Source organism: Panulirus ornatus, chromosome 53 (genome assembly GCF_036320965.1).
Source record: "Panulirus ornatus isolate Po-2019 chromosome 53, ASM3632096v1, whole genome shotgun sequence".
NCBI classification, from domain to species: Eukaryota; Metazoa; Arthropoda; class Malacostraca; order Decapoda; family Palinuridae; genus Panulirus; species Panulirus ornatus.
The window spans coordinates 18,593,249-18,605,988 of record NC_092276.1 but is presented as its reverse complement, the minus strand read 5'-3'; the positions used below and the strand labels follow the sequence as shown (position 1 = coordinate 18,605,988).

General features: G+C 53.1%; 1 protein-coding gene across 1 annotated transcript in view; it reads left to right on the top strand.

Moving 5' to 3' along the window:
• Positions 1 to 12,740, top strand: part of LOC139765287 (ADP-ribosylation factor-like protein 4C) — a 106,840-nt gene extending 94,100 nt beyond the window's left edge. The window contains exon 4 of the mRNA XM_071692660.1: positions 9,937 to 12,740. Coding sequence (XP_071548761.1) covers positions 9,937 to 10,047 — 111 coding nt within the window. The 3' untranslated portion in view covers positions 10,048 to 12,740. The remainder of the gene's footprint in view (positions 1 to 9,936) is intronic.

Below are 12,740 nucleotides of genomic sequence, written 5' to 3'. Positions count from 1 at the left end.
CCATCCTCACCCCACCATCCTCACCCCTCCATCCTCACCCCTCCATCCTCACCCCACCATCCTCACCCCTCCATCCTCACCCCACCATCCTCACCCCACCATCCTCACCCCACCATCCTTACCCCATCATCCTCACCCCACCATCCTCACCCCATCATCCTCACCCCACCATCCTCACCCCTCCATCCTCACCCCACCATCCTCACCCCATCATCCTCACCCCTCCATCCTCACCCCTCCATCCTCACCCCACCATCCTCACCCCTCCATCCTCACCCCACCATCCTCACCCCATCATCCTCACCCCATCATCCTCACCCCTCCATCTCACCCCATCATCCTCACCCCTCCATCCTCACCCCTCCATCCTCACCCCACCATCCTCACCCCATCATCCTCACCCCTCCATCCTCACCCCACTATCCTCACCCCTCCATCCTCACCCCACCATCCTTACCCCATCATCCTCACCCCACCATCCTCACCCCATCATCCTCACCCCACCATCCTCACCCCTCCATCCTCACCCCACCATCCTCACCCCATCATCCTCACCCCTCCATCCTCACCCCTCCATCCTCACCCCACCATCCTCACCCCATCATCCTCACCCCTCCATCCTCACCCCATCATCCTCACCCCTCCATCCTCACCCCTCCATCCTCACCCCACCATCCTCACCCCATCATCCTCACCCCTCCATCCTCACCCCATCATCCTCACCCCTCCATCCTCACCCCTCCATCCTCACCCCACCATCCTCACCCCATCATCCTCACCCCTCCATCCTCACCCCACCATCCTCACCCCTCCATCCTCACCCCACCATCCTTACCCCATCATCCTCACCCCACCATCCTCACCCCATCATCCTCACCCCACCATCCTCACCCCACCATCCTCACCCCTCCATCCTCACCCCACCATCCTCACCCCACCATCCTCACCCTATCATCCTCACCCCACCATACTCACCCCTCCATCCTCACCCCACCATCCTCACCCCTCCATCCTCACCCCACCATCCTCACCCTATCATCCTCACCCCACCATCCTCACCCCACCATCCTCACCCCTCCATCCTCACCCCACCATCCTCACCCCACCATCCTCACCCCTCCATCCTCACCCCACCATCCTTACCCCCACCATCCTCACCCCTCTATCCTCACCCCGCCATCCTCACCCCACCATCCTCACCCCACCATCCTCACCCCACCATCCTCACCCCTCCATCCTCACCCCACCATCCTCACCCCCCCATCCTCACCCCTCCATCCTCACCCCCCCATCCTCACCCCCACCATCCTCACCCCTCCATCCTCACCCCACCATCCTTACCCCCACCATCCTTACCCCTCCATCCTCACCCCGCCATCCTCACCCCACCATCCTCACCCCTCCATCCTCACCCCACCATCCTTACCCCCACCATCCTCACCCCTCCATCCTCACCCCGCCATCCTCACCCCACCATCCTCACCCCTCCATCCTCACCCCACCATCCTCACCCCACCATCCTCACCCCTCCACCCTCACTCCGTCTGTACCACAGTGGCACTGCGTCTGTACCACAGTGGCACTGCGTCTGTACCACAGTGGCACTGCGTCTGTACCACAGTGGCGTACGCACGAGTCTTCATGGAAAGTCAGAGAACGGATGCGTCTTGACTGGGGCCTGGTGTGGTGTGTGGCACACACACACAAACACACACACACTATGGCTCTGACGATCATCCAGTCGATACGGTGACATGATATCATACAGTCGATACGGTGACATGATATCATACAGTCGATACGGTGACATGATATCATACAGTCGATACGGTGACATGATATCATACAGTCGATACGGTGACATGATATCATACAGTCGATACGGTGACATGATATCATACAGTCGATACGGTGACATGATATCATACAGTCGATACGGTGACATGATATCATACAGTCGATCAACCAAATAATTTGATACTGTCATCTCACAAGATTCGTTGTTCAATCATCCCCAGGTGTTGTCTGTAATAGATAGCTCGTTACAGCGATAGATAATCATTAGCGGGACAGATAAGAGGAAGATAACCTCACCAGGCCAGACATACTAGCTCACGTCTTCACCAGCGACCAACACACGTCACCAGGCCAGACATACTAGCTCACGTCTCCACCAGCGACCAACACACGTCACCAGGCCAGACATACTAGCTCACGTCTTCACCAGCGACCAACACACGTCACCAGGCCAGACATACTAGCTCACGTCTCCACCAGCGACCAACACACGTCACCAGGCCAGACATACTAGCTCACGTCTTCACCAGCGACCAACACACGTCACCAGGCCAGACATACTAGCTCACGTCTCCACCAGCGACCAACACACGTCACCAGGCCAGACATACTAGCTCACGTCTCCACCAGCGACCAACACACGTCACCAGGCCAGACATACTAGCTCACGTCTCCACCAGCGACCAACACACGTCACCAGGCCAGACATACTAGCTCACGTCTCCACCAGCGACCAACACACGTCACCAGGCCAGACATACTAGCTCACGTCTCCACCAGCGACCAACACACGTCACCAGGCCAGACATACTAGCTCACGTCTTCACCAGCGACCAACACACGTCACCAGGCCAGACATACTAGCTCACGTCTCCACCAGCGACCAACACACGTCACCAGGCCAGACATACTAGCTCACGTCTCCACCAGCGACCAACACACGTCACCAGGCCAGACATACTAGCTCACGTCTCCACCAGCGACCAACACACGTCACCAGGCCAGACATACTAGCTCACGTCTTCACCAGCGACCAACACACGTCACCAGGCCAGACATACTAGCTCACGTCTCCACCAGCGACCAACACACGTCACCAGGCCAGACATACTAGCTCACGTCTTCACCAGCGACCAACACACGTCACCAGGCCAGACATACTAGCTCACGTCTCCACCAGCGACCAACACACGTCACCAGGCCAGACATACTAGCTCACGTCTCCACCAGCGACCAACACACGTCACCAGGCCAGACATACTAGCTCACGTCTCCACCAGCGACCAACACACGTCACCAGGCCAGACATACTAGCTCACGTCTCCACCAGCGACCAACACACGTCACCAGGCCAGACATACTAGCTCACGTCTCCACCAGCGACCAACACACGTCACCAGGCCAGACATACTAGCTCACGTCTCCACCAGCGACCAACACACGTCACCAGGCCAGACATACTAGCTCACGTCTCCACCAGCGACCAACACACGTCACCAGGCCAGACATACTAGCTCACGTCTTCACCAGCGACCAACACACGTCACCAGGCCAGACATACTAGCTCACGTCTCCACCAGCGACCAACACACGTCACCAGGCCAGACATACTAGCTCACGTCTCCACCAGCGACCAACACACGTCACCAGGCCAGACATACTAGCTCACGTCTTCACCAGCGACCAACACACGTCACCAGGCCAGACATACTAGCTCACGTCTCCACCAGCGACCAACACACGTCACCAGGCCAGACATACTAGCTCACGTCTTCACCAGCGACCAACACACGTCACCAGGCCAGACATACTAGCTCACGTCTTCACCAGCGACCAACACACGTCACCAGGCCAGACATACTAGCTCACGTCTTCACCAGCGACCAACACACGTCGCCGGCATAATAAAATGGTCTAAAAATACGTTCGTTTCCGACGTGGAGGCGAGTGCCGGTAACGTAACCACCGGGAGGTAAACTGTCGGCTAAATATATACTAGCGGGAGGAGGTCCCAGCCAGGCGGGTGACGGGCACGTCCACGGAGACAGAGCGACGGGCGCGCTCCTCCTGCTCCTCCTCCTCCCTCACCTGTCGCACCAGCGGGAAGCCCTCACTCCCTCCCCCGCTCTACACACAACACAGTTTACCAAATCTTTCAAACTATCATCAGTAAACATAATTACCTTGATCTCAAGGTAATGTAATCGAAGCTAACAAACATTACGACCGTTGATGTAGTTACCTACACCCCCAGGTGGGTAGGTATGTCCCCTGGGGGAGGTCAGGACACGTAGGGGGAGGAGGAGGCGCCTCCTGACGCGGGGTCGGTCCTCATAACGACGGGAGGAAGGACGGGCTCAGGTGTGGCTGAGGCCCGGGCTGGACGACTGACCACTGCTGTCCTCATGACAGGTGTAGTGATGATGACAGGTGTGGTGATGATGACAGGTGTGGTGATGATGACAGGTGTGGTGATGACTGGTGTGGTGATGATGACTGGTGTGGTGATGATGACAGGTGTAGTGATGATGACAGGTGTGGTGATGATGACAGGTGTGGTGATGATGACAGGTGTGGTGATGATGACTGGTGTGGTGATGATGACTGGTGTGGTGATGATGACAGGTGTGGTGATGATGACAGGTGTGGTGATGATGACAGGTGTGGTGATGATGACTGTGTGGTGATGACTGGGTGGTGGTGATGACTGGTGTGTGATGATGACTGGTGTGGTGATGATGACAGGTGTGGTGATGATGACAGGTGTGGTGATGATGACAGGTGTGGTGATGATGACAGGTGTGGTGATGATGACAGGTGTGGTGATGATGACAGGTGTGGTGATGATGACAGGTGTGGTGATGATGACTGGTGTGGTGATGATGACTGGTGTGGTGATGACAGGTGTGGTGATGATGACTGGTGTGGTGTGATGACAGGTGTGGTGATGATGACAGGTGTGGTGATGATGACAGGTGTGGTGATGATGACTGGTTGTGGTGATGATGACAGGTGTGGTGATGATAGTGTGGTGATGATGACAGGTGTGGTGATGATGACAGGTGTGGTGATGATGACTGGTGTGGTGATGACTGGTGTGGTGATGAGTGGTGTGGTGATGATGACTGGTGTGGTGATGATGACAGGTGTGGTGATGATGACAGGTGTGGTGATGATGACTGGTGTGGTGATGATGACTGGTGTGGTGATGATGACAGGTGTGGTGATGATGACAGGTGTGGTGATGATGACAGGTGTGGTGATGATGACTGGTGTGGTGATGATGACTGGTGTGGTGATGATGACTGGTGTGGTGATGATGACAGGTGTGGTGATGATGACTGGTGTGGTGATGATGACTGGTGTGGTGATGATGACTGGTGTGGTGATGATGACAGGTGTGGTGATGATGACTGGTGTGGTGATGATGACTGGTGTGGTGATGATGACTGGTGTGGTGATGATGACTGGTGTGGTGATGATGACTGGTGTGGTGATGATGACTGGTGTGGTGATGATGACAGGTGTGGTGATGATGACTGGTGTGGTGATGATGACTGGTGTGGTGATGATGACTGGTGTGGTGATGATGACAGGTGTGGTGATGATGACAGGTGTGGTGATGATGACTGGTGTGGTGATGATGACTGGTGTGGTGATGATGACTGGTGTGGTGATGATGACAGGTGTGGTGATGATGACTGGTGTGGTGATGATGACTGGTGTGGTGATGACTGGTGTGGTGATGATGACTGGTGTGGTGATGATGACAGGTGTGGTGATGATGACAGGTGTGGTGATGATGACTGGTGTGGTGGTGATGACTGGTGTGGTGGTGATGACAGGTGTGGTGATGAAGACTGGTGTGGTGATGATGACAGGTGTGGTGATGATGACTGGTGTGGTGATGATGACTGGTGTGGTGATGATGACAGGTGTGGTGATGATGACTGGTGTGGTGATGATGACTGGTGTGGTGATGATGACTGGTGTGGTGATGATGACTGGTGTGGTGATGATGACAGGTGTGGTGATGATGACTGTGTGGTGATGATGACAGTGTGGTGATGATGACTGGTGTGGTGATGATGACTGGTGTGGATGATGACAGGTGGGATGATGACTGGTGTGGTGATGATGACAGGTGTGGTGATGATGACTGGTGTGGTGATGATGACAGGTGTGGTGGTGATGACTGGTGTGGTGATGATGACTGGTGTGGTGATGATGACAGGTGTGGTGATGATGACTGGTGTGGTGATGATGACAAGTGTGGTGATGATGACAGGTGTGGTGATGATGACAGGTGTGGTGATGATGACTGGTGTGGTGATGATGACTGGTGTGGTGATGATGACAGGTGTGGTGATGATGACTGGTGTGGTGATGATGACAAGTGTGGTGATGATGACAGATGTGGTGATGATGACAGGTGTGGTGATGATGACAGGTGTGGTGATGATGACTGGTGTGGTGATGATGACAGGTGTGGTGATGATGACTAGTGTGGTGATGATGACAGGTGTGGTGATGATGACTGGTGTGGTGATGATGACAAGTGTGGTGATGATGACAGGTGTGGTGATGATGACAGGTGTGGTGATGATGACAGGTGTGGTGATGATGACTGGTGTGGTGATGATGACAGGTGTGGTGATGATGACTGGTGTGGTGATGATGACAAGTGTGGTGATGATGACAGGTGTGGTGATGATGACAGGTGTGGTGGTGATGACAGGTGTGGTGATGATGACAGGTGTGGTGATGATGACAGGTGTGGTGGTGGTGGTGAGTACGGTGGTGACAGGTGTGGTGGTGGTGACAGGTGTGTTACTACATTTCCATCATTAATGTTACTTCATGTGTTACCCACATCATCATGTCATGGTCACATCACGTAACACGTCACCACAATATGCTACACAACCTCCCTCACAACACACACGGCACTACACGTCCCACCTTCACAACCATGTACCCATGATGTATTGTACCCACTGTACGTTCTATACTGGCCTCCACCTACCCCCTAGCCATGTACCCTTCACCCATGATGTATTGTACCCACTGTACGTTCTATACTGGCCTCCACCTACCCCCTAACCATGTACCCTTCACCCATGATGTATTGTACCCACTGTACGTTCTATACTGACCTCCACCTACCCCCTAGCCATGTACCCTTCACCCATGATGTACTGTACCCACTGTACGTTCTATACTGACCTCCACCTACCCCCTAGCCATGTACCCTTCACCCATGATGTATTGTACCCACTGTACGTTCTATACTGACCTCCACCTACCCCCTAGCCATGTACCCTTCACCCATGATGTATTGTACCCACTGTACGTTCTATACTGGCCTCCACCTACCCCCTAACCATGTACCCTTCACCCATGATGTATTGTACCCACTGTACGTTCTATACTGACCTCCACCTACCCCTAGCCATGTACCCTTCACCCATGATGTATTGTACCCACTGTACGTTCTATACTGACCTCCACCTACCCCCTAGCCATGTACCCATGTACCCATGATGTATTGTACCCACTGTACGTTCTATACTGACCTCCACCTACCCCCTAGCCATGTACCCTTCACCCATGATGTACTGTACCCACTGTACGTTCTATACTGGCCTCCACCTACCCCCTAGCCATGTACCCTTCACCCATGATGTATTGTACCCACTGTACGTTCTATACTGACCTCCACCTACCCCCTAGCCATGTACCCTTCACCCATGATGTACTGTACCCACTGTACGTTCTATACTGACCTCCACCTACCCCCTAGCCATGTACCCTTCACCCATGATGTACTGTACCCACTGTACGTTCTATACTGACCTCCACCTATCCCCTAGCCATGTACTCTTCACCCATGATGTACTGTACCCACTGTACGTTCTATACTGGCCTCCACCTACCCCCTAGCCATGTACCCTTCACCCATGATGTATTGTACCCACTGTACGTTCTATACTGACCTCCACCTACCCCCTAGCCATGTACCCTTCACCCATGATGTATTGTACCCACTGTACGTTCTATACTGACCTCCACCTACCCCCTAGCCATGTACCCTTCACCCATGATGTATTGTACCCACTGTACGTTCTATACTGACCTCCACCTACCCCCTAGCCATGTACCCTTCACCCATGATGTACTGTACCCACTGTACGTTCTATACTGGCCTCCACCTACCCCCTAGCCATGTACCCTTCACCCATGATGTATTGTACCCACTGTACGTTCTATACTGACCTCCACCTACCCCCTAGCCATGTACCCTTCACCCATGATGTATTGTACCCACTGTACGTTCTATACTGACCTCCACCTACCCCCTAGCCATGTACCCTTCACCCATGATGTACTGTACCCACTGTACGTTCTATACTGACCTCCACCCTACCCCTAGCCATGTACCCTTCGCCCATGATGTACTTGTACCCACTGTACGTTCTATACTGACCTCCACCTACCCCCTAGCCATGTACCCTGTCACCCATGATGTACTGTACCCACTGTACGTTCTATACTGACCTCCACCTACCCCCTAGCCATGTACCCTGTCACCCATGATGTATTGTACCCACTGTACGTTCTATACTGACCTCACCCTACCCCCTAGCCATGTACCCTTCACCCATGATGTATTGTACCCACTGTACGTTCTATACTGACCTCCACCTACCCCCTAGCCATGTACCCTTCACCCATGATGTATTGTACCCACTGTACGTTCTATACTGACCTCCACCTACCCCTAGCCATGTACCCTTCACCCATGATGTATTGTACCCACTGTACGTTCTATACTGACCTCCACCTACCCCCTAGCCATGTACCCTTCACCCATGATGTATTGTACCCACTGTACGTTCTATACTGACCTCCACCTACCCCCTAGCCATGTACCCTTCACCCATGATGTACTGTACCCACTGTACGTTCTATACTGGCCTCCACCTACCCCCTAGCCATGTACCCTTCACCCATGATGTATTGTACCCACTGTACGTTCTATACTGACCTCCACCTACCCCCTAGCCATGTACCCTTCACCCATGATGTATTGTACCCACTGTAGGTTCTATAATGACCTCCACCTACCCCCTAGCCATGTACCCATGTACCCATGATGTACTGTACCCACTGTACGTTCTATACTGACCTCCACCTACCCCCTAGCCATGTACCCATGATGTATTGTACCCACTGTACGTTCTATACTGACCTCCACCTACCCCCTAGCCATGTACCCTTCACCCATGATGTATTGTACCCACTGTACGTTCTATACTGGCCTCCACCTACCCCCTAGCCATGTACCCTTCACCCATGATGTATTGTACCCACTGTACGTTCTATACTGACCTCCACCTACCCCCTAGCCATGTACCATTCACCCATGATGTATTGTACCCACTGTACGTTCTATACTGACCTCCACCTACCCCCTAGCCATGTACCCTTCACCCATGATGTATTGTACCCACTGTACGTTCTATACTGACCTCCACCTACCCCCTAGCCATGTACTCTTCACCCATGATGTACTGTACCCACTGTACGTTCTATACTGGCCTCTACCTACCCCCTAGCCATGTACCCTTCACCCATGATGTATTGTACCCACTGTACGTTCTATACTGACCTCCACCTACCCTCTAGCCATGTACCCTTCACCCATGATGTATTGTACCCACTGTACGTTCTATACTGGCCTCCACCTACCCCCTAGCCATGTACCCTTCACCCATGATGTACTGTACCCACTGTACGTTCTATACTGGCCTCCACCTACCCCCTAGCCATGTACCCTTCACCCATGATGTACTGTACCCACTGTACGTTCTATACTGACCTCCACCTACCCCCTAGCCATGTACCCTTCACCCATGATGTATTGTACCCACTGTACGTTCTATACTGACCTCCACCTACCCCCTAGCCATGTATCCTTCACCCATGATGTATTGTACCCACTGTACGTTCTATACTGACCTCCACCTACCCCCTAGCCATGTACCCTTCCCCCTGACCATCACTATAATGCTACGTTTATGTATTTTGACAAAAGTAAGAAGGTGACATTAACGTGTGTGTGTGTGTGTCCTGCAGCCTGCGTGCGCCATCACAGGGGAGGGTCTGGACGACGCACTGGAGCATCTGTACGAGATGATCCACAAGCAACGTCGCCTCACCAAGACGAGCAAGAAGAAGCCCAGATGATCCTCCACCTCCGACTAGTTGGCTGCCATCCACGCCAGCTGTCGGACGTGCTGGTGCTGGTCCACCCCTGGTACCCAGGTGTAGCACGGTCCTACCTGCCTGGTACCTGTCCCGGCCGGTACCTTGTGTGGTACATGCCCTAGGCGGTACCTTATGTGGTACCTGCCCTGGGTGGTACCTGCCCTGGGTGGTACTTTGTGTGGTACCTGACCTGGATGGTACCTTGTGTGGTACCTGACCTGGATGGTACCTTGTGTGGTACCTGACCTGGATGGTACCTTGTGTGGTACCTGCCCTGGGTGGTACCTTGTGTGGTACCTGCCCTGGGTGGTACCTTGTGTGGTACCTGCCCTGGGTGGTACTTTGTGTGGTACCTGTCCTGGGTGGTACCTTGTGTGGTACCTGTCCTGGGTGGTACCTTGTGTGGTACCTGCCCTGGGCGGTACCTTGTGTGGTACCTGTCCTGGGTGGTACCTTGTGTGGTACCTGCCCTGGGCGGTACCTTGTGTGGTACCTGACCTGGATGGTACCTTGTGTGGTACCTGCCCTGGGTGGTACCTTGTGTGGTACCTGCCCTGGGCGGTACCTTGTGTGGTACCTGTCCTGGGTGGTACCTTGTGTGGTACCTGCCCTGGGCGGTACCTTGTGTGGTACCTGACCTGGATGGTACCTTGTGTGGTACCTGCCCTGGATGGTACCTTGTGTGGTACCTGACCTGGATGGTACCTTGTGTGGTACCTGCCCTGGGCGGTACCTTGTGTGACGTCACCATCTCATGTCGTCCACGGTACCCCGGAACTTTAAGTTGGCCCGTGTGTGTGTGTGTGTGTGTGTGTGTGTGTGTGTGTGTGTGTGTGTGTGGGAGGCGCGCGCGCGCCCGGCCGCCCCATACACACACACACGCCAGGCTCCTCCTGACCCCCTGCTGACACACACATGCTCACGAGGGCACAGGTGAACGACTCGACCTGACCTGGGCTGACCCAGGCTTGGCCGCCACCAGGTCACCTGGTCAGCCTGAAGATGTAGCTGTTGGAACTACAGGAATTACCAGCGCAGGAACCCTTCATGCTCTCTATGTACAGTACATATGATTCTTACAGTTATATATATATATATATATATATATATATATATATATATATATATATATATATATATATATATATATATATATATATGATTCGTGCATCAAATCACAACTTGAGAGCCTGCCTAAGTGTGTCGAGAGCGCGGGTGTGTGTGGATGATGACACCAGAGCAACGTGGTGAGGGTCCTGGCCAACCAAACGTTCATGTCTTTCACTTTACATTTGTCTTGCGTTACTGGAGGCAACATGGAAGGCTGGCACGCGAGAGGAAGACACATAGTAACACATGTCCGCGAGTCTGTGATGTGTACATGACGTCCGAGGGCCTTGCCTCCGGACACTCATACCTGTCGTTTATACAATGTAAGAATACAGTAGTCAAGACTACAGTAGTCAACGCTTGATGTAGGCTACTGTCGTCCTCGAGCGGTGGTCGACCTCGAGGTGTAGCCTCGAGTGTAACTTGCTGACTCTCAGTAAACATATTACATCCGACAATATATTTTGGGTTGATCATCTGTACATAAGTTTACATGTGTTGTTGTTTTCTTTCTATTCTATCTGGAGGCTCGCACAACACTCACCGACGTACGACCACATGCGACACCCATCAATGTAGCACATACACACGTTGCATCATGCACACATCATGCATAATACATGTTTACATGACGTTACTTACGTTCAGTATGGCCACACGTCAGCGTCGCTTAGTGGACGTATACCGTCGCACACTACCACACGTCAGCGTCGCCCAGTGGACGTATACTGTCGCACACAACCACACATCTGCGTCACCCAGTGGACGTATACCGTCGCACACTACCACACATGTGCGTCACCCAGTGGACGTATACCGTCGCACACTACCACACATCTGCGTCACCCAGTGGACGTATACTGTCGCACACAACCACACATCTGCGTCACCCAGTGGACGTATACCGTCGCACACTACCACACATCTGCGTCACCGGAACAGAGGTATGAGCAGACAGACGCCACTGGACCCCGCGTCACACCACTGGTTCTGACCCAAGCATAGAAAACGTTTATCCTGGCTGGGGTCAGGTCAGGTCAGGTCAGGTCAGGTCAGGTGAGGTTCAGTCATGTCTGGTGGTGTAACCAGCGGGTCAGTAGCCACCACAACCAACGCGTACGTCGGTGAAGCAGGTCGACGGACCGATCGTGTGTTGTGGTGAAGGTGTGCGAGGGAGAGGCCAGCCCCGGGTCACGTGTGGTCTCATGCACTACTACAACAAGGTAACTCACCTGTCAGGTGGCAGGGGGCGCTCACCCCGCGTACACTGGACCACTGGACCGGCGCCCCGCGTGCACTGGACCACTGGACCGGGAATGGTGTGACCTGCGCACGTCTGGACCTGCAGGGAGAAAGATTAAGTAAAATTCCCCAGATAAAGGCAACTCAAGGACAGGTTTACTGTGAGAATAACACTTTCATGTGTCCACACACACACACACACACACACACATAACGCAAGATACAGCATGTATTTTGACAATTGTTATTTAAGATAGAGAATCATATATATATATATATATATATATATATATATATATATATATATATATATATATATA